General features: G+C 39.7%; 1 protein-coding gene across 3 annotated transcripts in view; it reads right to left on the bottom strand.

Annotated features, from left to right (window-relative positions):
* Positions 1-26,381, bottom strand: part of qkia (QKI, KH domain containing, RNA binding a) — a 74,175-nt gene that overhangs the window by 27,643 nt on the left and 20,151 nt on the right. For all 3 annotated transcript variants that reach the window (XM_015969863.3, XM_015969866.3, XM_015969864.3), the window contains exons 2-3: positions 12,115-12,257; positions 4,080-4,196 (exon numbers count right to left, since the gene is read on the bottom strand). In XM_015969863.3, the coding sequence (XP_015825349.1) occupies positions 4,080-4,196; positions 12,115-12,257 (260 nt within the window). The remainder of the gene's footprint in view (positions 1-4,079; positions 4,197-12,114; positions 12,258-26,381) is intronic.

Raw genomic sequence — 26,381 nt, 5'->3', positions numbered from 1 at the left:
TGGTGGTACTCCAGCAAAGAGGGTAACCCTTCAGTTAAGATGTAGAACAAAATCTTACAAATCAAGGTTGGTGTGTTAGTAGTTTGAAGCTAATATAAGCATGCCAATGTAAGTTTTGGTAAAAACTTTGTAAGAATGAGACGAATGAGGGAAATTTTGATTGTTGTCATTGGTATATTATGTTGGATTTTCAGCTTAAGACTTGTTGCAATCCAACTATTTTACTGGAGGACATTAATCGGACCCTCTTGGATGCTTCTGATTTAATCTTCGGGGACTGCTTTCCTGCACATTTTAGATGTTTCCAGGCTTCCACACACTTGACTTAAATTTAAAGACAATTCTGGAGCACTTGACATCCTGAGGATTAGAGATGGATGATTTACCCAAAAATTTACTTATACCAAAATTATGTTGCCCAATGGTTGATCAAGGATTTCTGTGGTAACAGGCTTCTCCTCTACCAAATACACCACCGCCATTGCTCCCTCTGCCAGCCACTGTACAGGTAGTTATCATCCATTTATTATTATCGAGGTGAATGGCTCAATAAATTATGATTTGAGGTCATAACCCCCAGCACTATTCAACTATTTAAATAAAGTATGCTGAAGTAATTTTACACTCACAGCTTCAATTATTTGCATGTAGCTTCAACAAGATTATATCCTATGAAGTGCTAATGTAAACGCTGTTGTTAACCGTGCTGCCTTGTCTCTTTGCTCCTGCAATTGGAAAACACTGCCAAATAATGTTAATATAGACGTGGCTCAAGACCAGCAAACCTAACTGCAGAGCTGAATGGATGTGAAAAGTAAAAAAAATGACTAGGAAAGTGGTAGAAAACAGAGAAATAAAATCACTTAAATTAAATAACTCTTATTAGTACTCTCATTATTCCATGAGTCTATTCTTTAAATAATAATAATAATAATAATAATAATAATAATAATAAAACTGCTTAAGAAGGTATATATTATAATCTCTATGGTCTAAAAGGCCAAAGAGGACAGAAAGCTGTGATGAACAGTTCACAAGTGTCACGACTTTTAGCTCCGACTGGAAAAATGATACGGCAGCTCATCTCAACAGAAGATATTATACAGGAAAATTCCAATAATCCTGACTCCAGTGGTGGCTAGACCTTCAGCCATATGTCACCCATGTGTCCTGAATCATCACATTCAATTTTTGTCATCTGCAGACAGTAACCTGAAATGTACCTGAGAATAAAACCTGGGCTGAGTTTTCAGAACCAAGCGTTTGGTGGAAATAGGTCAAGAGACGACAAATAAAAAATGTCAGCTTAAAATTCTAAATAAAATGAATTGGTCTGCAGCATTGCCAAGAGGCTAATAAAATGTAGCATTCTGACTGCAAATGTCACATATTCCTTTCTAGGCAGTGAAATGTAGCTGTGCTGTGACAACATGTATTGAATGGCCAATTCTGTTCTGTCAGTGGCTGTGCTGATACAACAGCTTTAGCTATTATGTGTTGGAACAATCAGCAGAAAACCAAAAGCAAATGAAAGTTCATTTGATAGAGTGTTTCTTAACAGCGGGCCTGAAAGCACTTTCAAAGTGGCTCTAAATAAAGCAGATGTCTTTGGTGCTAACTGTAATCTCACTGTGAAGGAGACTAAATAGAATTAGGGAATTGTTTTTTTTTTTTTTTTGCGTAGGGGGAATGGGAATCCCCCACTCTACATGTGCAGTGGTCGATAAAATTTGCAGTAATTTAATTCTGGTTGTTCTCGATGTTGTTTCGCATTAATCGACGGACTTAACAAAAAAAGAGCCTAAAGCTAACACTACACATGAAAACACAACGATTTGACAGAAAACCACCCCTAAGGATCCCTTTGAGAGTTGAAAAATAATGATTACAAGAATTCAAAATCTTTTTAAAAGCCCTTAAATAATGAAGCCTACCTGACCAATGGTCTTGTTAAGTGTTCATATGAGCGGATTAGTCAAAACAAATCACAAAAACAGGTAGGTAGTGGAAAAAATACCTCCAAGAATTTCAGCAGTGAGTGTGGTTTTAATTTTTACTTTTTCCGTTGCTTCTACCCTCCTCTCCCTTCACCATTCTTTCTTTTTTATTGTTTTTTTTTAATTTTACCCTGCTTCTCTGTCTACCTCCCTCTCTCCCACTGCATAGCTCCAGTGAGCCGGCTCCCTGTCAGGCGGCGCGGCCCAAGGGAGAGTAACCAGCTGAATTATTGAGAGCATAAAAATGCTGCCGCTAATGGATCCTGAATAAACACACAGGCTTAGCTGCTGCCGTGGCATCCTCTGCCGCCACAGGGCATCACGCTGAAAATACTGAGGTTGAGGATGCAGTGACTGGAAGCTACTGCTGCAGCTTTCTTTGTGGCTGAGCCACAACCATAACACACGTGGTCTATTCAGAAGCTGCAACATCAACAGTAGCTTTACCTTTACAAATCCACACTCGGTTACCTTATGGCCCTGGTTTTATTTCATCCCAAAACACCAAAGAGGGAAACCTCCCCGTACCTTTGTGTAATAATTTCAGTGTGGTCCGTGTTTGCCAGATTAGTAAATGGACAAAATATCTGGCAAATCCCATTGCAGCCCTAGTATTAGAAATAAAACATGAACACTTCAGGATAGTGATAGATTATGGGTATTATCAAGAATGTATGTGATAAACTGAAGACAAGATCAGAAATGTGTGTAGGAGTAGGACTTTACTACTTTTGGATCAATCTGTCTTTTTAGAGGAAACCAAAATATCTTCAAATTATTTTGCAGTAATAAACACTTGAATGGCACTGAGAGGAGAAATAAATTAAATTACTCATAAAGGAAACAAGAAAGTGCTGTCTGTCCACATTGATTTTATTTATTTCGACACCGTTTTAATTTAGTGTTTCAGTCTGGTTTTCATGATGCATCATAAACCCTGTTGGAAAGAGTGTGTCTGTCATTCCAGAGCTACTCTGACTCATTTAAATGCTTTGTTCTTTAGCACCCCTGTCTGGCAAACTGGAGCAACTAGAAGTCAAAAGGAAGACGAGAAGACTGAGGAGGAAATGGAAGTTTCTAAATGACCAGTTTAAAAGAAAGCTGGCATAAACACCACACATTTTAAAATTGTAAAGCTGCACCTTTTAAGGAGATTATTAACATTGTTACAAGATAAACGCAGGGTTCTTAAATTTTTCTTTTCCCACTGACAAATTCAAGCACTTTTCAAGGTAATTTTTTTTTACTTTTCAAGCATCATATCAGGTGCCATAAGAGGTAGAGTACCAAAATTTTGCACCAAAAAGGATTTTTCTTGCTGTTTTTTTTCTGTACCCTGCTCTACTACAGTCTTGATTTCATAACTAATTATCACAAAAGGACCCGCTGGATCCCAGACCCAAAGCAGGGCTCTTACACACACGACTAGCATAAAAGCTACATAGTTAAAGTAGGTCTGCTCCATAGCGAAGACAGAGGACACTGCCGGTTCAGCAGTTGGTTTCTATATTGGGAGGAGTCTAATGCTCACGCACCGGTGTTACGGAAAGGAGCTGCCCCACTGAGAGAAGCAGCAACCGCGTTTATTAAAGTTACTGAAATTCAAGCATTTTCAAGCACCCGTATGAACTTTGTAGAATGAATAGCAGTTCAATAGAAAGTAATCAAACTGGATTTTAATATATTGTGAATCTGTTTTTAATGACATGGACTTCCTGAAGTCAAACCACTACATTCTTGTTAAATTTGTCCTGCAAAATTCAAACTGCATGTGTACTGAGTTTATTATTTTAACTGTGTATACATATTAAAAATAAAATTATCCAACCCAACTTCGGAAGCATGAGAAATAGTTCTGCACTTCCAGTGTTTACCTAGGAGAACCATTAGATGTCAAAATGCAGCTACTTGGCTTCAGCTAAGTGTTTCTGGAGACTCAGAGGAATGTTTCAGCATGACCATGCTACATTTCACATCATTGTGACATTCACACCGACATTTAAATATTGAGAGAATGGGGTCCAGCTTGATTTTCTGGTAAAAATCAACATTCGGTCCAAAACTCCAGGCTGACGAGCTTACCTTCTTCTTGTCTCTCATGGAGCTCTTGCCTCGCACCATGATTTTGCATCCTGTCTCTGCTTCCAACTGTTTGGCGGTGAGTCCCCGGGGACCGAGAATTCTTCCCACAAAGTTATACTGCAGACACAGACAGGAAAATAAGCCAATGACTATATTGGAAAATACAAAGCCTGACAGACTTTTTCCTTTGCACTGAGACTGGACCAAAGTCGACAAAGACCCAATAAAATGTGTTTTTATTCATCCTAAACATACACACACAGAAACGTCACAATGATACGGTTTGAACTGAGCTAGCCATAAACTTTGTCTGGTTTTAGACAAATCTTTTGATTTCAGCTAATTTCTGTGTTTCTAAGATGATCCTATCCTGATTTTACCAGTTTGAGTAAAGGTTACAACCGTCTCGAATCAAATGTAGAATTTAAAATTGGAAGGAATGATTTTAAGGCATTTTTAATTATAATCTAAACATCTTTCACCACCCCAGCTTTTTAATGGTAGGAAAAGACGTTCACCAACATTATTTTCTTCATACAAAAACAAGTTTTTGATTGAACAGTGAATGTGTGAAAGTAATCCAGCGCTGTTTACAACTAAAACTGAAACAGAGGAGCACGAGTACAAAAAAAGACAGATGTGTTATTACCGTGTCTACTGAGTCTAGTGGATGTAAAACCATGAAATACACAAAACTATACAAAAAATAAAAATCCTAAACTGACATGTAAGCATTTGTATTTACAGGTTTTATTTATTCCAAAGCACAACCATTAGTCTTTAAGGTAATTACTAAAAGTGGTGACACCACTGCATCAAATTCTGTTGCTCTCTAATTCCATGGCAGCAAAATCCAAAAGGCCACCAGAGAAGTCACATTTAGTTAGAGAACGATTACACGTTGGTGTACTCCCCTGAAACAATTTAAACAAACAAGAGAGAACAATCAGACCTCAGGGCGGTTTTATTTTTGCCCGTGTCAGCGGGGCTGCTTGCATCCCCAGCTCATCTCTACTAAGAAAGACTCCCCATGTGGCTGGAAGGACGCTGGCGTCCCTACAGATGATCATAACAAGCAGCTACACAGGCTTGAAGCGTGTTTCTGTCACAAGGCAACTGTCCGTTCGATTAACTCCAATCAGAAGAACTAGTGCGGGGGGTAGGTTCTCGCCAACAGAAGGATGTTAGGTCACCCGTCTTCGGAGGTCAGCCACCAGGGATGGACCTGCTGCTGGCTCGTAGGTAAACACACATAAGCACCACCTCGGGGTGCGCAGAGCTGAGAGCTGTCTGGCTACATCATCGTACCCAAGCAAACCAGGGTGAACCCCTTTGCTGTGAGCTTTCCAATGGTTACACAACTCACACACATCTGCTAACCTGTAAAGCTGAAGCGACAAAAGGAGTTATGGAGCCTATGTTGGTAGCAATTTTTACTACAATAATTTTGCATTTAATATGATTAGGATTTCTACAAGCTTGATAAGTGACAATGTCATCCATACAGATTGGGTTATATGTATTTAACAACCTAGAGGGGATTAAATAACTGTTGATGTCCACTCTGAGGAAACAACTGAACGAAAATCCCCAAAACGTTGCAAAAACCATTCCGTTGTTTTCCTCTTTTATGATTACTGATGATTTTAATTGTATAAATAAGGAAAAAAATTGGTGATAAATTAATTGTAAATGAGTAGGTGACACAATGGGGGAGAGGTAGAAGGACAAAATAGCAAAAGGAAACATCAGGAAACTCGTCATTAAGAACATCTATAAGTAAAAAGTGCCAACACATTTTCCCTGAGTGGTTTTGAATCACTACAGAAATCTACTCAACTCTCAAACTTATGGAAAGTCGATTCTGCATGGAGACAGCGGCTGAGAGGACTGAGCCTTGACTTCAGGTCACAGGGGGTAGGGCCTTAAAAGTGCTTACTTCAACCTACCAACATTTCAAACAATGTTGATTGTCACATATTATTTTATTTACTTTTAGTTTTTAACGTTATAAATAAATAAATAAATAAACAAACAAACAAAACTAAAATAAAATAGACTTTTTCCCCTCCCAGAACTCTTATAGTGGAAACACAGCTACTGTACAAACGAGGGCCAGGTTTATCAGAGGGCCACGGGGCCTGCCAGGTACTTCCCTTAGTAGACGAATAGGAATAGGATAGATGTCTTTCTGCCTGCTGTGGCCGCAGCAAGATTCATATTTATTATAATTATAAGTCAGCATAAAAAATGTCTCGGAATTTGTAGTTTAAAAGTTCTGGCAGTCTTTGTGTTTTTGCATTGCACATTTATTTCTTCTGTTCGCTGGCAGCCGAGGCTTCAAGTGTCTGGGACCTTTGGTGGCAAAATGTTCTTCACTCTTCCATTTCAGTCTCATTTCATCTGTTTTCCCAAAGTTTTTCACACAAGAATACAGTGTTTTCAAACATAATTTATGTGCCAACTCAAAATGTTACACACACACACACACACACACACACACACACACACACACACACACACACACACACACACACACACACAAGCATGCAAACAAAGACCCCTTCAGGACAAAGGCTTGCACTGACATTAAAGGGTCTTTGTTTAACCACAGTTATCGCTACTCCACAGGCGGGTTGTGAGCATCTATGTCTCTGCTACTGTGTGTTTGTGAGGGTATGTGTATATTAAACACAAAGTATGGACTGAACCCTTGTAGACACCCGTGGCACCCGAAGCAGATTCTTGTGAGTTTGAGAGCACGGAAATCTGTTTTGTGTGTGTGAACGGCAGAGACGACAACAGTTCCACCAATAATGCTCACAGAAGCAGAACAATTGTGCCTTTGACAACCTTTGTTTGTGGTGGTGGGGAGACAGGAAATGAGATCATGCTGAGGGCTCTGGCTGTGTGCGCCCAAGGATTATCAAAGAGCGGGCCAAGATTGGGAGGAGAATACCAATCACGTATTAGCTGTCTGGGCTTATGAAAATAAGACATTTTTCATTCAGTACGATGCATCAAAGACTTTTGGAACCTGGCTATACCCGTTACCATCATCTTGCTCCCAGTCACCACTTCTCCCAGTCTTCCCAGGTAAATTGGAAGATACTAACCCTTTAGAACAGAACACCTTTTCCTAAACGAATGTGAATTTTCATTTGACTAATAGCTTAAAAAAGTTAGCATTCATTAAAGTGTAATTCTACACTCTTTCCACACGTTCTCATTTCTGTATTCGTTCATTACTCCTAGATACTGAGCCGACTTTCCTTTTCTCAATGGCTGGCTCTTGTCTTGGAATGGATGTCATGGGGCTTGTGTGATGAGGGAAGGAACATTAGGATTCCAGAAGTGACATTTCTACATCAAAGCCTTGTGGACTTTAAAACTCTCTATTCAGCATATCCAACATTTAGTGCCTAATCCATAGCTCCATTTGTCAATTCAGTTTGAGTTCATTTTAAGGTTGTAGGGAGAGAGAAAATGCGGAAGAGAGAGAATGCAGCAACAGAGTGTAAAGACTGATGTTGGCTGTGAGTATGGAAGATGTAATAAAACTATGAGGAGATAAAAACTTTTACACACACACAATAAAAAAGGAAAACAAAAGTTTCAGGTTTTTAAACAACATTGGGTCTCAAATTCTCCCAAAAACCAAGTAGGATAGATCTTAGCAGAAAATGAATGTTTTTAATTATTCCAAATAATCAATAGAGTATCTTCCTTTATCATCTGATAACTATACCCCCCATGTGGGGTCTGTTAGTTTCCTTATAGCTCGGTTCCACTGAGGGGTCCAGGACGAGTCGTGGTTTGGTCTGTCCTGATTGTAAAACCGGTCCATACAACCAACCTGGACGGCATCCTTCATGGTACTTTTATGGGTCCCTTGTGTTGACATTGAAACAGTACCACTAGGGCAGAGCGGTAGCGGCTCAACTGAACGGTCCACCGATTAGGAGACAGAAATACGTCACTACTTGCGAAAAGCCAAACAAGAGTTGTGTTGTTTGTATTATCATTAGTTGTACACTGATGTGAGAAAACGCCAGCAAGTAGCTTCAAACCTCCAAACATTCCTCGCCATCGTTGGCAATAGCCACACTCAGGACGAGCCAGACGGATCGATAAGGAATGAAAACCTTTTTAAAGACGTTTCTCAGCACATGGCAGCTGAAGGATTCGAATGGACGTCGGAACAGTTTTGGGCCAAGCTGAAGAAATTAAAAACATGGGTGCGATGCTAAGATACACATTTAGGTTTTACCTTGCCTGCCAAGTTAAGAGTTCAAACTGCGATTGAAACGCTCTCCTGAAAGTGCAGACCCACACTGGTCCATAACGGCCAACGATGACCCGCCCCTACCTGTGCCAAACCCCCGCAATGAAACTGATGAGTTTATAATTCTGCTATCTGTCATGCAACCAGACTACTAATTGTTGTCTTATTATGTGAATTATAACTGTAAATGCCTTTAAATATAATATTCAACTAGAATATCTTCAGTTCATGAAATTACTGTCAGCAGCTATTGCTGACTAATGTTATCAAAATCCTCTGGTCCATCACTTTAAAGAGAGGTGTGGCGGCACGAGGCCAGGGCTGGTAATGACTTTAGGGGGTCAGGAGGATATCAGGAGCTGGCATGAGAAGTGATGACACCATCATGGGAAAATGTTAATGACTTTCTCTGTGCAAGGAACTGGCTGCTTTTCCTGGACAAATTCACTGCAGGGAAAAAGAGGAGGGCCAGGATACTCTGTCTATGCAAACCACACGAGGCTTTTTGTCTCCAAAAAATCAAGTCTTGCATTAGTCAACATGTCGCAATTCTGCTAAACTTTCTGTTCATTACAGAACCAAATAAAGCCAACCTTTCACACACACACGCATTACTGTTATTTTATCGTAGTCTAAAGCCTAAAACAAGTAAGTTACAAAATATGAATGTAAAATCTAGTACGCCAACAACACATTTTAATGGCGCTAATGCCACTTTCATTCCTTTCTACAACACATGAGCTAAAACAGGGTTCCTACAGGTATCACCAGTTAAATTCAAGACCTTTTCAAGAGCACTCGTACAAAATTAATAACTTTTACACAGCCCTAACGGCAAAATAAATAAATACCTTGAACGGTTCATTTAATTATCTTTATTATAATTTGCCAACACAGCAGCAGAGTGGTTTGAGCCTTCACAGAAAGGGTACCTAAGTAACACAAAACACATGTTTAAAATATAACAGCGTCAGTAGAGCTAAGTACCAAATATTTCTTGATACTATTACTTTAACGATACCTGGTTTTTGATAGCGGTACCTTAACAATGTTTTTGTTGAAATCTATTTTTGTTAATTTTAAGAGAGGATAACAAGCTACTTAAAGGTTTTGCTCTTATTGTTTATATTATTTTATTATACGTCCTTTATATCGTTTTCTAAGCGTGTGTGTGTGTGTGTGTGTGTGTGTGTGTGTCTGTCTGTCTGTCTGTCTTTGTCTACATGATCTGTCTTCTCGATCCCCAGTGAGTCGTGGAGGATGGCTGCTTATACTGAGCCAGGATTCTCTGGAGGTTTCTTCCTGTTAAAAGGGAGTTTTCCTCTCCACTGTCGCTGCATGCTTGCTTAGTATGAGGATTGCTGTATAGTCACTGACACTAGTCAGTGACTTGATGCAATTTGCTGGGTTCCTTATATAGGAAACATTATTTCTGATTGGCTTAATGAACTGTGAATTGGAATGTTTATTATGTGAAGAGCCTTGAGACGACTCTTGTCGTGATTTGGCGCTATATAAATAAACTTGAATTGAATTGAAAAACAGAGCAAAGCTATAGTAAAGGCACAAAATTGAAATATTTGTATAAAAATAGCCTTCATTAATGCTTCACTTCATGTCAGTAATAGCAGAAATAACCCTGCTGAACCACTCATATTCTAAATAATGTATTTTTGTGTACATTTTTATTTAGAACAAGTTTCTGTCATGTTTCTCTAAATATTTGTTCTAACCTGCAATATGCTGTTTAAGGACCTTGGAAGAAGCCTAATAACTCAAAATATATACTTCCAAGAGAATAAAACTTTAATTTGAGACTTCTGAATTTACAGATAACAATAGTTCTAGGAAGGAAAGTTTTTTGTTTTCGAGCTGGTGAGAAGAGCTTACACAACCCTGTCGACCTGTTTATCAACTGACCTGCTCACAACTCAACTGAGCATTGGACTTCTGTCAAAGGTAATAGTGCAGGACATGCCACGTGTCCTATCAGATGGCTGAAGGTCAACAGAAATGACATGCTGTGCTGCCCGTCAGCTGCCCATCGAAGTGCATGTGTATGCACTTGTTTGGAAAGGAGCAAAGCTATAGATGCTGTTTAATTGAAAGCTGAAGTTATCTGATATCCTGGGACTCGGCTGTCAGTCATGACCGAGTCACCACGGTGACGCTTCGTGGCATCCAGCACCACTGACAACTTCAGGAAATGGCTGACTCTTATGAGGGATACGATGGGTTGACAGACAGAGCGGTACAGCTGCCACCAAGCTCATAAACACATTAGCAGAGTGATGTGAGGCACATAAACCAGAGGAGGGACACAATTAAGGAAATTTCAGTAGAGGTGTGTTGGCAAGGCACGTTTTGGTAGAATCAACAGACTGAATTCTGGCATCAGGATAATCTCATTTTCTTAAGGAGATAGCTGGAAAGAGCACATGTAGCTGATCATACAGGAAAAGGCCCAGGTGAGTAGGTGTGCCTTTGGTTTATCAATATGTTGGCAAAGGAAATATAGAAGGAAGGCAAATATCTGTAGTACAAACAAACGTATGAAGCTGTAAAGACATCACAACTCTGGCTAAACAGTATTCATCTGCATCAGTAATAAAACCATACAGGTACTGCTGCTCAGGTGCTTTATTGTGGCGTTGTTTTGTCACTTTAGATCACACATGCAGCTGCTTGTGTCTCCTGTTTTGTGGCCTTTTGTTGCCTTGTGTCGCCACAATTATTACTGCAATGACATTTTTCATGCAACAAATAGTCATATCAGCAACTTTTGAACATTTCAGAATAAATGTTTTTGGGAAATCAGCTGGACTTTCTGTAGCAGTAGCCAAAACGCATTTTCCTCGCTCTCTTCCTTTATCTGCTTATTCTTCTCTCTGTTCTCTCTGATCCTACATCATCTCCTTCACATGTAACTGGGTAGACCTTTTTCCTGTATACATAAACTGGAGATAAACACAAGTGTTTCTCTGCTCAGGCTCCTCTTAAATCACAGAGCATAAGTTCAATACTTAAGGAAGTGAGCCAAACACAGCAATTTTATCATCTGCTGTCTGCTATTTACATCAATGAAACCTCAAGTTTCACTCACACCGCACTTGAAATAACTAAGAGCAGGCATACGAGCCAGGTAAAACAAAGCATTTCCATTTAGAAGTCATCCAGGTTGCGTTACACAATTCTGATCAATTGATGTTTGCTTCCCTCAAATGAACTTTTCAGGCACACAAACTCAGTTTCAGGAGAAGAACTCATTTCATTTTGTCCCGATGCAGACGTCTCCTTCTACTTGGCATTTACTATTTTCTCTGCTGACTTAATGATCCTACTTTATGAATGCGGGTACTAGAAAAAAAAAAGGCAACAATAACAAAACCGTGCATCTCTAAGGTCATCCAACTGTCAGTTTACCTAACGTAGTACCCTTATGACATGCTGTCAACATAATAGCACTGCTGCTTTGTACAAAGCAGCAAAGCACAGCAAGAAAAGGAACCACAAGGCCATTTGGGGTTGTCACACTTTACGCCGGACATGTGAGAATGTTTACATTGAAAAGAATTCTTTTTTTTAAAGATGAGGGGGAAAAGGGTAAGACCAACGGTTTATTCCAACAAGGACGAGAGCACAATTGAATGACTTGGTAACAAAGTTGAAACAAAACCAATAAAAACAGAAGACATTTAAAAAAGGTTTCATTACTTGTCACATTAAAGCATGTGTAACTCATCTACTTACGTCTGGGTACTCTTTGATAGGCACAAACAGTTTCTCCTGCAGATGAACGATGGGTCCGATGGGTTCGGGCAGCTCCAGCGGGTGTCTGTCCACAAGGCCATTCACTGTGTCGCTGTACATATCTTTACGAACTCTGTTGATCTCTGAAACACAAACAGATATAAAACATTAACAAGGAAAGAGACACTTGTCATTGCATTTAATGGAGGATAGATCACTCTAGTACTGATTCTGATTTATGAGCAACAACAACTTAATGTAGCATATAAACTTTTAGAACCAGCTACATTTGATGTAAATCTGTTGTTCCACTACAGATTAGTAAAAAAAACACCAACACCGAGTGTCTTTGGAGCCCATGAGAGTAGCGATACGTGAACACAACTATTTGCCTTTAAAACACAGAATCCGTGTTTGTGTGCCAGTCACTTTAGGTGCTACTGGTTATTTTTAAGCTGCTGCTTTTATGACCACAGTTTTTTCTCTTCAGTGGCTGTTTTCTGGCACAGCTAGTACGGGTTGCTCAAAATAAAAGCAGACACCAAGAATTGCCCAAAATAATATAAATATAACCTTCAGCTCCAAATCACGATGTGGATGAAAATAAAACACCCTGGTCACTGACAAACACCCCAACAGCAACCGCAAAGTATTTTATATGCATGACCACCTGTACATTTTACTTATAACCACTTGTGAAGCCCTCGCAGTTTCACAATAGAAAAATGTTCTGCAGCTGCAACCAAAAACAGCAACAACTCATGCTAGCAAATAGGGATGTGAATCTCACAGCAACTCTCGATTTGATTGGATTCCGATTCTCGGGGTGTCGATTCGATTCAGAATCGATTCTCGATTTAAATCGATTCACAAATAATATTACAAAGAGTGTCAGTTCCAGGATTAACTACTTTGTTGTGCAATTTAATTAAAGCTATGGGAATTTTTATATTTTACTTTTAACTGGTCATGATATAAAAAAAAAGCTAATTTACAAGGTAAAATAAAGTGATTCTAAAACTGTAAACAGAAAATCTTTTGACTAAAAGGCACCATTTATTTTTGCTTACCTTGTAAAATTTAATAAATCTTTGGTTATCTAACAGTAGCTTTGAAAGTAATACAGTCAAATACTTTCTAAGTATCTGTGGAAACAAGTTTAACATTTGAGTCCTCAACCTGTTTAAAAAAAGTGCCTCAGATTTCTTACAAAAGAAAATGTTTTCTCATTTATCAATAACTTCAAATAAACACGAGTAATCCTGAGTACTCACTAATCAACTTAGAAAATAAATATGAGAATATCTCAAATTTCTGAGTATGGAAAAAAATTACATTCTAGTCCCCACTTATCAGCAGATTCAAAAATAAATTATCCCGATTTATAGGACCACAAAAGTAAACGGAGTACAAACTCTCCTAACAAAGCCCAAAATAAACACACAAAAGTGCATCTCAAACCTGTAACAGGCCAAACATTTGAGTTCCTGGAATCGATTCTGAACCTTTGTGAACTGATTCTGAATCTTTATAAATAAGAATCCCGATTCAGACTTGAATCGATTTTTTTCAGCACCTCTACTAGCAAACCTGTTGGAAAAAGACTGCAGTTGTTACGTTTAATTCAGGTTATACTAGGGATGCAATGGTATGCGGTAAAATACCGGATCGTTCGGTACGCCCTGCACAGGACAATCCGCCCTCCTATCCCGCGGGACTTCAGTACTCCCATTGATTTTGCGCTGCTCTTTTATTTCATGCTTGGCACCATGTGCGTTTGCTGGTCCAGGTAGATGAAGGCCCACCCCCAAGATAATGTCCAATCACAATTGTGCATCCGTGTCCTCACTCACAAACTCTTACTACCGTTAGGCAGCTGGTTGCGAACAAAGAGACATGAGGAAATGGCGAGCAGCAGTGGAGTTGAAAGGAAAGAGTTTGAAGAGGCACCAGGCTCTTTTAAATCATCAGTTTGGAATTATTTAAGATTTGGGGTTGAGTACAACGATGAAGGAGTAAAAACAATCAACAGAAGTTACACAGTCTGTAAACAATGTCTGGCACATGTTTCATACTCCAGTGGAAACACGAGCAACATGTTAAAACATATCCAGCGAAGGCATCCAGACATAAAGCTTCCTGAACACAGGTCAGTCGAGCAACCCGCCGCACAGGCACCAGCAGTAAAACAGCGGTCTATCGAGAATGCTTTTGCTCAAACCTACCGGGCTTTTTCAGAGAAACATAAAAAATTTACTGATGCACTGGGAGTGTTTATCGCGAAAGATCTGCGACCTTTTTCTGTAGTCGAGGATGTGGGTTTTCAACATTTAATGAAGACGCTCGACTGCCGTTATTCTGTGCCCAGTCGCACACATTTTAGTCAGGTCGTCATCCCTGGTCTTTACGACAAAACACGCAGTGCCATCAAGAGTGATTTGGCTAAGGCAGAAAGCCTCGCACTGACCACTGATAGTTGGACTTCTCGGGCAACACAGAGCTACATGACTGTGACGGCTCAATACATGCTGGACTAGGAGATGAAAAGCGCCGTGCTGCAGACTCGCCCCCTCTATGAAAGCCACACAAGTGCGCATTTAGCAGAAGAGTTAAAAAAATGCAGTCACCGAGTGGAAGCTGGAGCGGCCAAACAAAACTATACTCGTCGCCACAGATAATGCTCCAAACATTGTTAATGCAGTTAATGAAACTGTTGAGCTGGGACCCCAGATTAGCTGTTTTGCTCACACTGTGAATCTCGCTGCAAAGAGGGCTGTGTCAATCAACGGTGTGTCCCCGCCTCCTTGGGAAAGTGAGGAAAGTTGTCACCTTTTTTCACCGCAACACCATAGCCAACCAAGCACTTGCTGTGAAACAGCAAATGCTAAACTTACCAAAGCACAAGTTAATTCATGATGTGATAACCCGGTGGAACACATCACATGGCAAGTTGTCACGATATGTTGAACAGCAGCCTGCTATCTACTCTGCATTAACAATGGACAGCAATCTGAAGAGCCACGTCAAGGGCATTGCAATGTTAACTGATGATGAGCAAAAAATGGCAGAACAACTAATTGAAGTTCTCAAACCTCTAAAAACTGTGACAACACTCATGAGCAGTGAAACAACCCCTACAATTTCAATGATCCCCCCACTGAAAGAAATGATTCTCAAGTGCATGGCCCCTGGAGGTGAAGACAGTGCAGGTATCAAAGAGGCAAAAGAGGCCATCGCATAGGACCTGGATAAAAGGTACACTGACCCTGACCTTCAGAAGTACCTCCAAAAAGCCACAGCCCTGGATCCCAGGTTTAAATCCCTGCCCTCACATGATGAAGCCTCCCTTGACAGACTACAGAAATCTTGCCACAGAAATTCTGGAGTATGATGTTGATCATATTTCCTGTGAATCCATGGCTGAATTTATATTTTATTTTTTGTTAAAAATTTATATAGAGGTTTTAACATTTCATACTTGTACAGATCTGTCTATGATCAAACAGCAATTTAGCTTTTCTCTGTTGTGGCAATTACACTGAGTTCACAGGAGCAAAATATAAACATTAACAGCTGTTATTCTATATATTAAAAAATTGTCATTGTTTTTTCAGAGACAACTGGAGCCGGAGACGATGCCGCCCACAGAGAGACAAGAGTCAGCCTCTCCCCCTCGAAAGGAGGCCGCAATGGCAGAGCTATTTGGGGAGGTTTTTTAAAAAACAAGATCAGGTCAAAACTCTTGCCCAAGTATTCGAGGATGAAGTTGCTTCATACAGGTTGGCAGACTCCATTGGCGTTGATGACGATACTTTCAGGTGGTGGAAGACCAATGAGCATAAGTTCCCTCATGTAGCAAAAGTGGCAAAACGGCTCCTCTGTGTCCCAGGGACTTCAGTTCCTAGTGAGAGAATCTTCTCCACTGCTGGGGACATTGTTAGTGCAAACCGGTCTCGCCTTGCACCAGACAGTGTTAATAGACTCATCTTCTTGCACAAAAATCTCTCAATAGTGGATGAGTAAATATTGCACTTTTTATGCTGAATGCAGGGTTATTTACTAAATTATTTAGCTCTGCTTTTTTATTCTAAGCACAAGCTAATTTATTTTTGTTAAAGGTAAACCAAACTTTTTCGTTCACATTGTTGTCGAGGATGGGAATTGTTTATTTAGTGTGTTTGTTTTACATTGCGTATATTTTAAAATTTCAATTCACTACTGATACTTGAAGAAGAGGTTGTATTATTTTGTGTTCAGTACAGACTAACGAGGGTTCATTTATTCCATACTGTGACGTTACAGCACAAGCTAACTCCTGTTTGTTAAAACGCAAAATGCACTTTTATTTTTGCATTGCTTACCTCATGTATCACGTATCATGGTTGGGAACCATTTGAATATTTTCAAGTGTCTTTGTTAACATTTTGTAATTTTTTTTTTAAATATATTTTGTATTGCATACAAGTGATAATTGAAAGAGGGTGTTAGTGTTCAATGCAGAGAATGTTAACTTATTTCATATACTGATGTTCTTCCAATTGTGACATTCGGTTTTCGCTCTGAAGAAAAATAAAATGCATGTTTTGGAATAAAATCAGTCTCTTTCTGCACAAACATGTACCGAACCGTCCCGTGGATCGTGGCCTAAGTACCGAGGTACGGACCGTACCGTGGGCTACCTGTACCGTTGCACCCCTAGGTTATACATATGCTATTAAAGCTGACATTACTGAAGCAGAAAGGGTAAAAAAAATAAATAAAAAAAACGAGACATCACTGATTATAGAACAGATAGATGAAAATGGAGGGTCTTTAGAGGCCTCGGGGATCTGGGTGAAGTGGGGGCAGGTGTTAGCTACTATTTCTAATGTTCCTGACACTTATCCCATGAAGGAAGTTCTAAATTAAGCCGTAGCCAACTATAGCGCAGAGTAAAACATGCATGACCTTTAAAAGACCACTGTAAAACCTGAAGGAAGGTCAAACTCAAAGGTTTTAAGTTTATTTTCTAGTACATGACCATTACTAGGCTATTATGAATTTTGTTGAGGAGTCAAATTGTTGAACTAGCTAATTTTATCACTGAGGGGTAGGTCATGGATAAATGTCTATAAATGGCTTTGTGGGCAAACACCTGTTTTACGCTGCATCAAGTCTCTTCACTTGTTTGTACAGTGCCAGAGCATTTCTTCATGAGCGAAGGGCTACGAGGGAAAAAGATACTCCCATTCGGACTAAAAGATGAATTCCACCTTGTTCTATCTAACCCAGATTGCATCAGCTGTAAACCACATCGTAACCGGACAACATGTCGGTGGGACAATGAAAAGACAGTTAGGGGAGGGTGTGTGTTAACACAATCTACAGAATCCATCAGAACAATCTGAATTAAAGAATATAACAGAGTTGGAGAATCTAAAAGTGTAACAACAAAAAAGTTCATATACTGCAGCTCAAATCCTAAAAGTTAATTAGTAAAACGTAGTGTGTTATTTGCCATGACCAGTGCATACCAGAGTATTTCCAGTTCAGATAAAAGGAGAAAACAAAGACTTATTCACATTTAACAATGCAAACCAACAAGCAAAAGCAGCATTTTCCTGCCATCTAATTTTTATTTCGTCTCGCTGAAATGCCACATTAACATAAGGGGGCAGAGCTGGGCCTTCAGTGAAGATGTACGGCATTTGACAACCTCTAATTTCAGCGTGGAAACTCTTTTCAGAACCTCTGCGCTTACCTAAAAATTACCCCCTGCCTTACATGGCCAAGAAAATCATTTATCTATCTGTCCACCCCAGTAGAAAGGCTGATGAGAGCGAGTGTGTGAGTGTGTGAGTGAGCTACTAATAAGAATGGGTATAGAAGAGTGTTACTATCACAGACATAAATGAAAGGGGAAAAAGATGAACAACAAGAGTAATAGGAGGGAAGGTCATCAAATGAGGGCTTCTCTTAAACAATGCCATTAGATGACAAAAAAAACTACAAACTCTGTCTCTAGGCGTAGTGCCAGTGCGTAATCTTTAACCTTTCTTCTACAGAAAACCATGTCTGTCAGAGGTATTTGTACAGCTTACACACACATACACTCACATGGAAAGAGATCTCTCTAAGAAAAGGAAAAAAATAAGAAAATTAACCCTCAGATGTATTACGGGTTGAGAGGGAGGTTGGTTGAATGAGATGAAAAAAAGAGAAGTGCATAAAGAGCAAATGTACACCTCTTGACTCACACTGCTCTTTTCTGTCTCAATCCAAGTCTCATTTTGCCATTACTGTTTCTCACCGTTTCTCCTCTTCTCAAAATGTGTGGAGAAAAAGAAAATGTTCAGGCAGATCCTGCATAAGTTTCTGCCCCATGTCGTAGCCAACTAAAGAAGTTTGAGGTCAGATGGATAGATAATAAAGCTGGGGTACCTAGCTTATACAGTCAATAAGTTTTCATAGCTTATATTTCCTTTAAGTCCCTCCCCCTAACCTCTACAACTAAACAAATCCTTGACGGGAGCCAAGAGCGTTGACCAATACAGCTGTATATCGACAAGAGGGAGCTGTCAATCAAAAAGAATATGCCCTAGTTCCCAGCATGCACAGTGGAGTAATGCACAATCAGCTTAGCACAACAACCTAGCATGAATGCTAACTGACTTGCATTGATCAGCTAACAGTGGGAGGATGGAATGGAACAAAAAGGGATTCATCTTTTATACATTGGAGCTAAGTGATTAGCATAGCGTTCAACCTTATTGGACTATTGTTTTAGCCTGTTGTAGCGTTAGCAGGAGTGTGCTAGCATCATGAGTGACAGATCCCTGCCAGTTTTATGTTTTTTTTTAATCGAACTCAGCAGATTTGATTAAAACGAGTGATTAGCAGCTCCTACAGTCCGATGAGGGTGGGAGATTATTTAGAAGTTAGAATCAAGTTTCTAAGCAGGAACATACCAAAAACATGCAGCCACAGCATCCGTTTGTCAGAGCTACCATGCTATTTGTGTGTAGTATGAACTGTGACTTTCAGCAACTTCCAGAAGGCAAGGGTGTAGGCATTAAAATTCTATATCTTTCCCTTCTCCCTTTGATGACGACATGCTACGGTGCATGGTGGCGCAGTTGTTAGCACTGTTGCCTCGCAGCAAGAAGGTTACAGTTTCGAAACTCGGCTGTGGCCTTTCTGTGTGGAGTTGCATGTTCTCCGGGTACTCCGGTTTCCCCTACAGATCACAACATGCCCTACCAAGTTAAAAATTGTACGTCGCTTTGGATAAAAGCGTCTGCCAAAAAAATAAACATAAATAAACACAAATAAAAGCTACGGACCACAGCTTTTACTTTAAGTTCCATCTTCAAAAAAATCATCGTGGAGACCAAAGAAAAACAGAACTCAGGAGTTAAATTTAAAACAATGAACGAGCCCATATGGAGAAAGCGTCATCAGGTTCAAGACAGGTGAACATCATTCAATGAGACCTGCTCTATAACAAAATGGGAACAAGTCCGTTAAGAGGCCTAAAATAGACTGGCTCCATAAATGCTTTGCCCTCACTATCTGGCTCACAGTCAAACCTCTGACCACGCAATGCACCTCAGAGAGAGAGAGAAAGAGTGGAAAAAACAAAAGTGCAGAGCAAAAGAAGTGTAATGACCAAGTAATCGATGTGATCAGCTTTGCCAGAGAAAAGCAGCTTTGGATGGCATTATGATGCCGGGTATTAAGCTGATAAAATCTGGCACCTTAAACAGATGGAGACTAACACCAATTAATCTCAAACACAAAACGATCAAATGTTCTTGTCTGCAGAGTCTGAAGGCTTCTTTCTAGTGTTTGGGGTGGTTTAAGATACAAAAAGAAAACATGTAAATCGATCCATCTTTTTTTACCCAAACATGATGCATGCAAGCTAAATTCATAATTTAAATAGGTCAGATGGTCTACAAAGTTGGGATAAAGATAGAAGTAATGTGACGAAAGCTGAAAACCTACAGCAATAATATATGCACCTAAATGTGCCAGTGCTCAATGAAACAAGGCTTGGGGGAGAAACAAGCCTTTTCACTTTAAAGCTGTGCACTTTAGCAATCACAAAGAAGGGTAACTCTTTGCAAGTGAAAGGATTTAGGTGTTTAATGCATTTCTGGCCTTTATTCACAGCACAGACAATTTCATCCAAGATGACACTCCACCTCAACAGTTTAGGGGTTTGACAGGAAGAGCATGTGAAAAACAGAGAGTTATTTTAAAGCATAAAGCAAAAGTATAGTGTGCATGGGTAGGGAGGTGGAGGGAGGAGACTGAAGCAAGAAAATGACTGCATTTCTGGGTTTTATCAACAACTCGCAGCTTGTCTTCCCCCTCCCTATCTTTGTGAGTTTCATTTTTTTTATAAAAGTTTCTTTGTGATTACATCGTATTTCTACTTCCAGATCTTTGATGTAAAAGTAAGCAGCAGCTGCACAATCCTTTGATATTCCTGCATCACCCATTGCCGTGCCTTTAATGTTGTGCTGTACCATCAGCACAGTGAAGAACAGTTTGTCCTTCTCTCTTAAACTCTAAATATCTCGCCTGAACCCTGGGTTCCGGGCTCGGCCGGCTTGGGGGTGGGAGGCTGCGGGCGGGCCTGCGGGCTTGCTGCTAAAATCTCCCAGGACTCTGCCGGCTGCTGGTTGTGACCCCCCGGGGCAATGCTCTGTGCCTCTCGAGAGGGGGCTGGGGCTTTTCTGGTTAGTTTCCCTGGGGTCCCTGTGCTCAAGGGCAACTCCTGGATCTCTGGGACTTGGAGCCTCCTCCATCTCCAACACATCTTTGGGGGGGTAGATCTGTGGTCCCTCACACTCTCTATTGGACGCTCCTATAGAGAAACCTTACATAAGCAAGCCCGTGTACGCACACAGGTGCTCACATAAGTATGGACTTGGGCATTTTCAACACACGTCTTAAGGCTGTGGTTGGCACTAAATGCACTGATTTATTAGCGTGATTGTTCAGTAAAACAATGTTGATTTTATATTTCCTCATCAGGTTGACGCAGTGATAGGTTGCTCTAGTTGTATTGCTGTGTGTCCCCCTTTTTTCTGAGTTTGTTTTTCTCTTTCTGCAGGTCTAGAAGCAGACTCGTTCATCATTGTTTATTTTTGTGGAAATTACAACTGAATATCACAATTTCTACATGGAGAAAGCATTAATGACATGTCAAAATAAAGAAAGTATTTTTGGCTTTTCTTCCAAATGATTTACAATTTACTCTCAGATATTAGGCACTTGACCACATTATCAAAGCTTAATGGCAACAGGATCAAGATACAGTCAGACAAACAGCAAAAAAATGGTAAAGAGCTGTTTTTAGTGAACAAACTTTGTTTTGTTCAACAAAGTAACAAATATGCTGCTGTGTCACATTTTTACTATGCAGAAACATGGCAGCTGCGGTAGAGTACTGGGGCCTAGCATGCAAAAGGGTCCAAATGAACCTTTCCGCAATAGCCACAATTAAAATATATAGCAATAGAGAAAACCACCAAACTACTCCCAAGGTTTTGAGCAGGTAAATTCACCATATTTCATAGCTATAAAATTTGACACAATTTCCATGATTTATTCATTTAATTTTTTTCACAGCAGTACAAACACCAGAAAATAACTTTGTAGTACCTCAATAATTTCTACTTAGCTCAGTTTACAATTAATGTGACCAACAAAGAAACGGGTGAGGTTCTGGCAAAAAACTTAGAATGTGGATGTTGTCACTCATCCTCTGAGAATAGTTGTGGGATGAACAAAACACACGTCCAAAAGCAAAACTACTTGTGATTGGTCCCAGGACAGATTTAGCAATGCAACTGACTTATGACTGCGTGTATTAAAAAAAGCCATAAATTGTGTTGATTTTCTAATTTTGGGACTTTAAGTGCAGTGAAGAGCACATGTAGGTGTAAAGGTAAATGGTCATGGTAGTTAAAAATGAGTTAATGAGGTTAACAATAAACCTATAATTATGGACATTAACTATAACAGTAAGGAATGTGGAATGAGCAGCAGGAACATGATCCAAGCCATATGGACGAACCTCAAACAGAAACAGGCCGTCACTTTGTAAGCCAAAACCAAATGACAGCCAAGCTGAATTATTGATACAAAGTCTGTTATTTTTATTTAAAAATCAAATTAATATAATTTTAATAATAAATGTTTGTTTGCTTTTAAAAAGGTGAATTGCAGTGAGACTGAAACTACTACCCCAAAACTTTATTTTTGTTTATTTCATGGTACTGTGATTAGTGCAAGTGTGTTTGTGATTAAAGCATACTGAAAAAACATTTATAACATTAACAAAATCCTTCCACATTCTTTCTTAATGTTTTCTGTACAATTTAAAATACATTTTACTCTTCAGGGAACACCAGATCAATGTGTGAACAGGCTGTCTGAAGCTGAGGGGTTGTAAAATGAGACGACGGCACCGTTTTTTGAGCTAAAATGAGACATTTTGTTTCACAGATGGTCTACACCAGTCTGGAGCATCAGGTCTACGAGTACAAAGGCCACAATCCACAATGTTTTTGAACTTTAATTGTGCCTGAGCCAGGTCAGAAAAATAAGTAATGAAATACTAGGGCTGGGGGTAAACGATTATTTTTAAAACAATTATTCTGACAATTATTTTATCGAATAGTCGACTATTCTAATGACTATTTAGACAATTAATCTAATGATTATTTTCTATGGCACAGTTAATAAAAACCAAAAAAAAATCTCTAATAAATTCCTCAAAACATTTGATAAACTGGTACTGTAAGAGAATAAACACTACAGGCCTTCCATTTTGTATAACACTGCTTTTATTGTTTTGCGGTTGGTTATGTTCTGGTGACATGTAGAACTTGGGAGTGCAGGCTGCTGCCTGAGAGGTGGTTGGAGACGGAGTGTCTCCATGCTGCTTTGCTTTGTTTGGTCACTTATGTGCGTGAGGCGAGTGGTGTTACGACTCTTCCTGGGGAGTTTGGCTCGTGTGCAAAAAGGAAGGGATAATAACATGGGATTTAAAAGTTAAAATGATGATCAGGTTTATTTACAACTACAAAAAACATAAATCTTTCCATCCACAGGTTGGGAATAATAAAACTAATTCTGCCTGTGGGGAATTAAAACAAAAGTACAACAGAAGTATTATTTGACTAATCAAATGTAGCCCTCCTGATATGCGGCCAATCAGATGGGTCCGTTCACGTAATACGCCAGCCCCCTACGTAGAACCAGGATGGGTGGAACGCAACACCCGAACTGAGTTAGCGGCGCCGTTCCCTTGTTCGTCATGCTAGCTCAGAGCAACGAACGCACTTTGTGCTGAGGTTTCTGGAATCAGCACTAGGGTTGTCACGGTAACCGGTGTAGCGGTAAACCCCGGTAAAAAAGTTGACAATAATAATAACCGTTTTGCTTTTTAAAAACTATATTATCTCGGTGGGTTTACCGTGGCTGCGGTGTAGGCGCGGTGACCCTTACCAGCCACCGTATCATCTGCTGAAGTTGCCGGCGGCACATGCGCACTTTGTTGTTTACAACCAAAACTTTCTTGAAGCTAAAGCTGAAATAATGGCCAAAGGAGGAGACGGCAGCACTCAAGAGGACATTTTTTATCCCTCAAAGAAGACAAAGTGGAAAGTACGGGCATTTTTTGGATATTTGAAGAATGCTGAGGGACAGTTAATAGAAGACGGCTATCCTGTTTGCAGCACGTGCAGAAAAAGTGTCTGTGAAAGGCAGCAACGCTTCAAATATCATGACACATCTGCGTGACCATCATCCACAACTCTACAGTCAACGCAAGGCAAGCCAACGTTAGCGTTTTAGCTAAAATGCGTGATCCGAGGATTTGGGTTGAGGGAGAATGCAACGAGTCGCTATATAAAGCAGCCGCAGCGCCGCTACCTGCATATAAACCGTGTCGCGACACCCCCATGTTGAAATGACGCTATGCATTACGGGGCTCCCAGGGGCAGATAAGAGTTGGTCTCTCTCCGAGAATAATTATGAATTTAACAATGATTACTGCCTAGTGACATTTTCCCACATCTGCAAAGCTCACTGGAAGGACACAAACCGAGGACAATATTTTCCTGATATAGGGTTTATTACTCAAGTAAGGGTAAAAAAGTATCTGATTAGAAGGCTAGAGTACTGAGTATCATCTGATCCAATATTTTTAAAATGATGACAGCAAACAGACAAAAAATAAGAAGTTATGGGCAAGTATTGGTATTTTAAAGACTAAAGGGAAAAATGTAAACAAATAAACAACATAATTACAAAATAACACATTTTAGGCAAAATTTAGACACAAATTGAGGACAATATTTCCTGACATACATGGTTTATTTAATTGTGTGAAAATGTAGCGCGCTTAAAAAAAAATACAGCGATAATACCGAAAACCGTGGAAATTTTTGTCACAATAACTGTGAGGTTAGATGTTCACACCGTGACAACCCTAATCAGCGCTGCTTTCAAACGTGAATGTGAGTCTGCTCGGTGTAGTTAAGCAGCTGATATTAACCGGGCTGACTCCGACACGTGCCGGTGAACCAACCCACCTACCTCCATGTCACTAGTGTTCCACCGGGTGGTGATGTTAGCCCCAGGCTCCGGTTAGCTTCTAGCTACAAGGCTACAGCACTCTTCTCCCAGTCCCACCCTGCTAAAGACGGCCTGGAAAAGTTCCCCCTCACATCAAAGTGATTTTTCATTCATGAGCTTTTATAACCTTGTTAATCAGGATAGTTGATTTGCTGCTGCACATAAACCGTCAGTCAGAAGCTCTGCTAGCCGGTTGTCTTAGAGGAGCTAGTTCAATTTGTTAGCTTGTTATCAGAATCATAGTTGCAGTTTCATCATCTGAGCTGCTTTTTAAGATGTAGGTAAACTTGTTCAATTTGGGGTTAAAAACAAACGTTTTCACATATTTTCCATGTAGTTTTTTTTGCCAGTTCCTCTTCTGAAAGGTAGACAATTGTTTGTCTCTTTCCCTCAGAAAATCTTAATATTCTCCAAGTTTGGCCCAGCACAGTTTACTTCCCAATTACAGCAACAGCCTTATATCATAACCACATAAGTGGGGAAAATGTTCAGAAGCAATGAGAGAATTTGCTGTTGCATTTAAGTGATGTTAACTATTATTTAACATTTAAACTTATTTTGATTTTTTTTTATTCAAAAAACCCTGGTAAGGGATGTTTTTCTGTATTTGGAGCATCAGAAAAAGTTTTATGGTGGAGGTGATGTTTTAAAGTCACTGAGAAACTGCATGCATGCAGTTTGTTGTTTTGCTGCAAATACAGGAGCAGGTGCAGCTGCAGATTTTTTCAATAAAAATGTTATGTTGTAATGGAATTCATGCATTACTTTTTGTTTGCTTTGAACCCAGAGCAGACGTCAAATCATGCCAGACGACATCAACACTGCATACTTTAGTATTTGTTCATTTATCGTGAGTAATATCGATATCGCAATATTAAGCACTGTTATCGAATATCGCAGGTTTTGCTAATATCGTGCAGCCCTAGTAGAAAGTTTGGTTAATGTGTGCATTTATACTCCCAGACCGCTACCTTTACAAAATCAGACCATTCTGCTCTCTAATCATCAATAATGAGCCGCAGCTGGCTGACGACACAACCACAGATAGGCTACCTTCAGCTTTGTGTCACAAACATGTGTGTGTATATATATATATATATATATATATATATATATATATACACACATACATACATATAGAACCAAACACCGAACTGCTAACCAAACATTAAAACACCCACACACACCAGCTAATGAGCCAGTGTGCGTTTGTAGTCAAGTCTCCCCTGAGAGAGTGAACCCACAGAAATAACACTGCACATGCAAGGAAGAGGAAAAGTGCCTCCGAGAAAAATCTGCTAAACAAATAGAGCAGGAAAACAAGAAGGAAACAGTGCTACACCGCTAGCTAGCCTTACTGGCCGCAGGTTCAGATTAGGTTTACTGACAAAAGAAAGAGACTCAAATATTATTATTCATATGCCAGTAAATGTTTTAATCAGGTCTTTTATCCCAAAACAATAAAGACAGCACCATCCTTCTCAAGCAGTAATATGTTAGAAGTTAAGAGTACAGTGCCTCTTCTTTTTTGGTTGAAGTCCTGAAACCATGTATGCTAAAATGGGAACATGTAGGTGTGGTGAAGGCAGAGAACAGCAATCAGTTAAGCCATTTATCATAATCGGTAACAA

This window comes from Nothobranchius furzeri, chromosome 18 (genome assembly GCF_043380555.1).
Source record: "Nothobranchius furzeri strain GRZ-AD chromosome 18, NfurGRZ-RIMD1, whole genome shotgun sequence".
Classification (NCBI taxonomy): Eukaryota; Metazoa; Chordata; class Actinopteri; order Cyprinodontiformes; family Nothobranchiidae; genus Nothobranchius; species Nothobranchius furzeri.
Note: the sequence above shows the minus strand (reverse complement) of the source record. Positions and strands in the feature narration are given on the sequence as shown.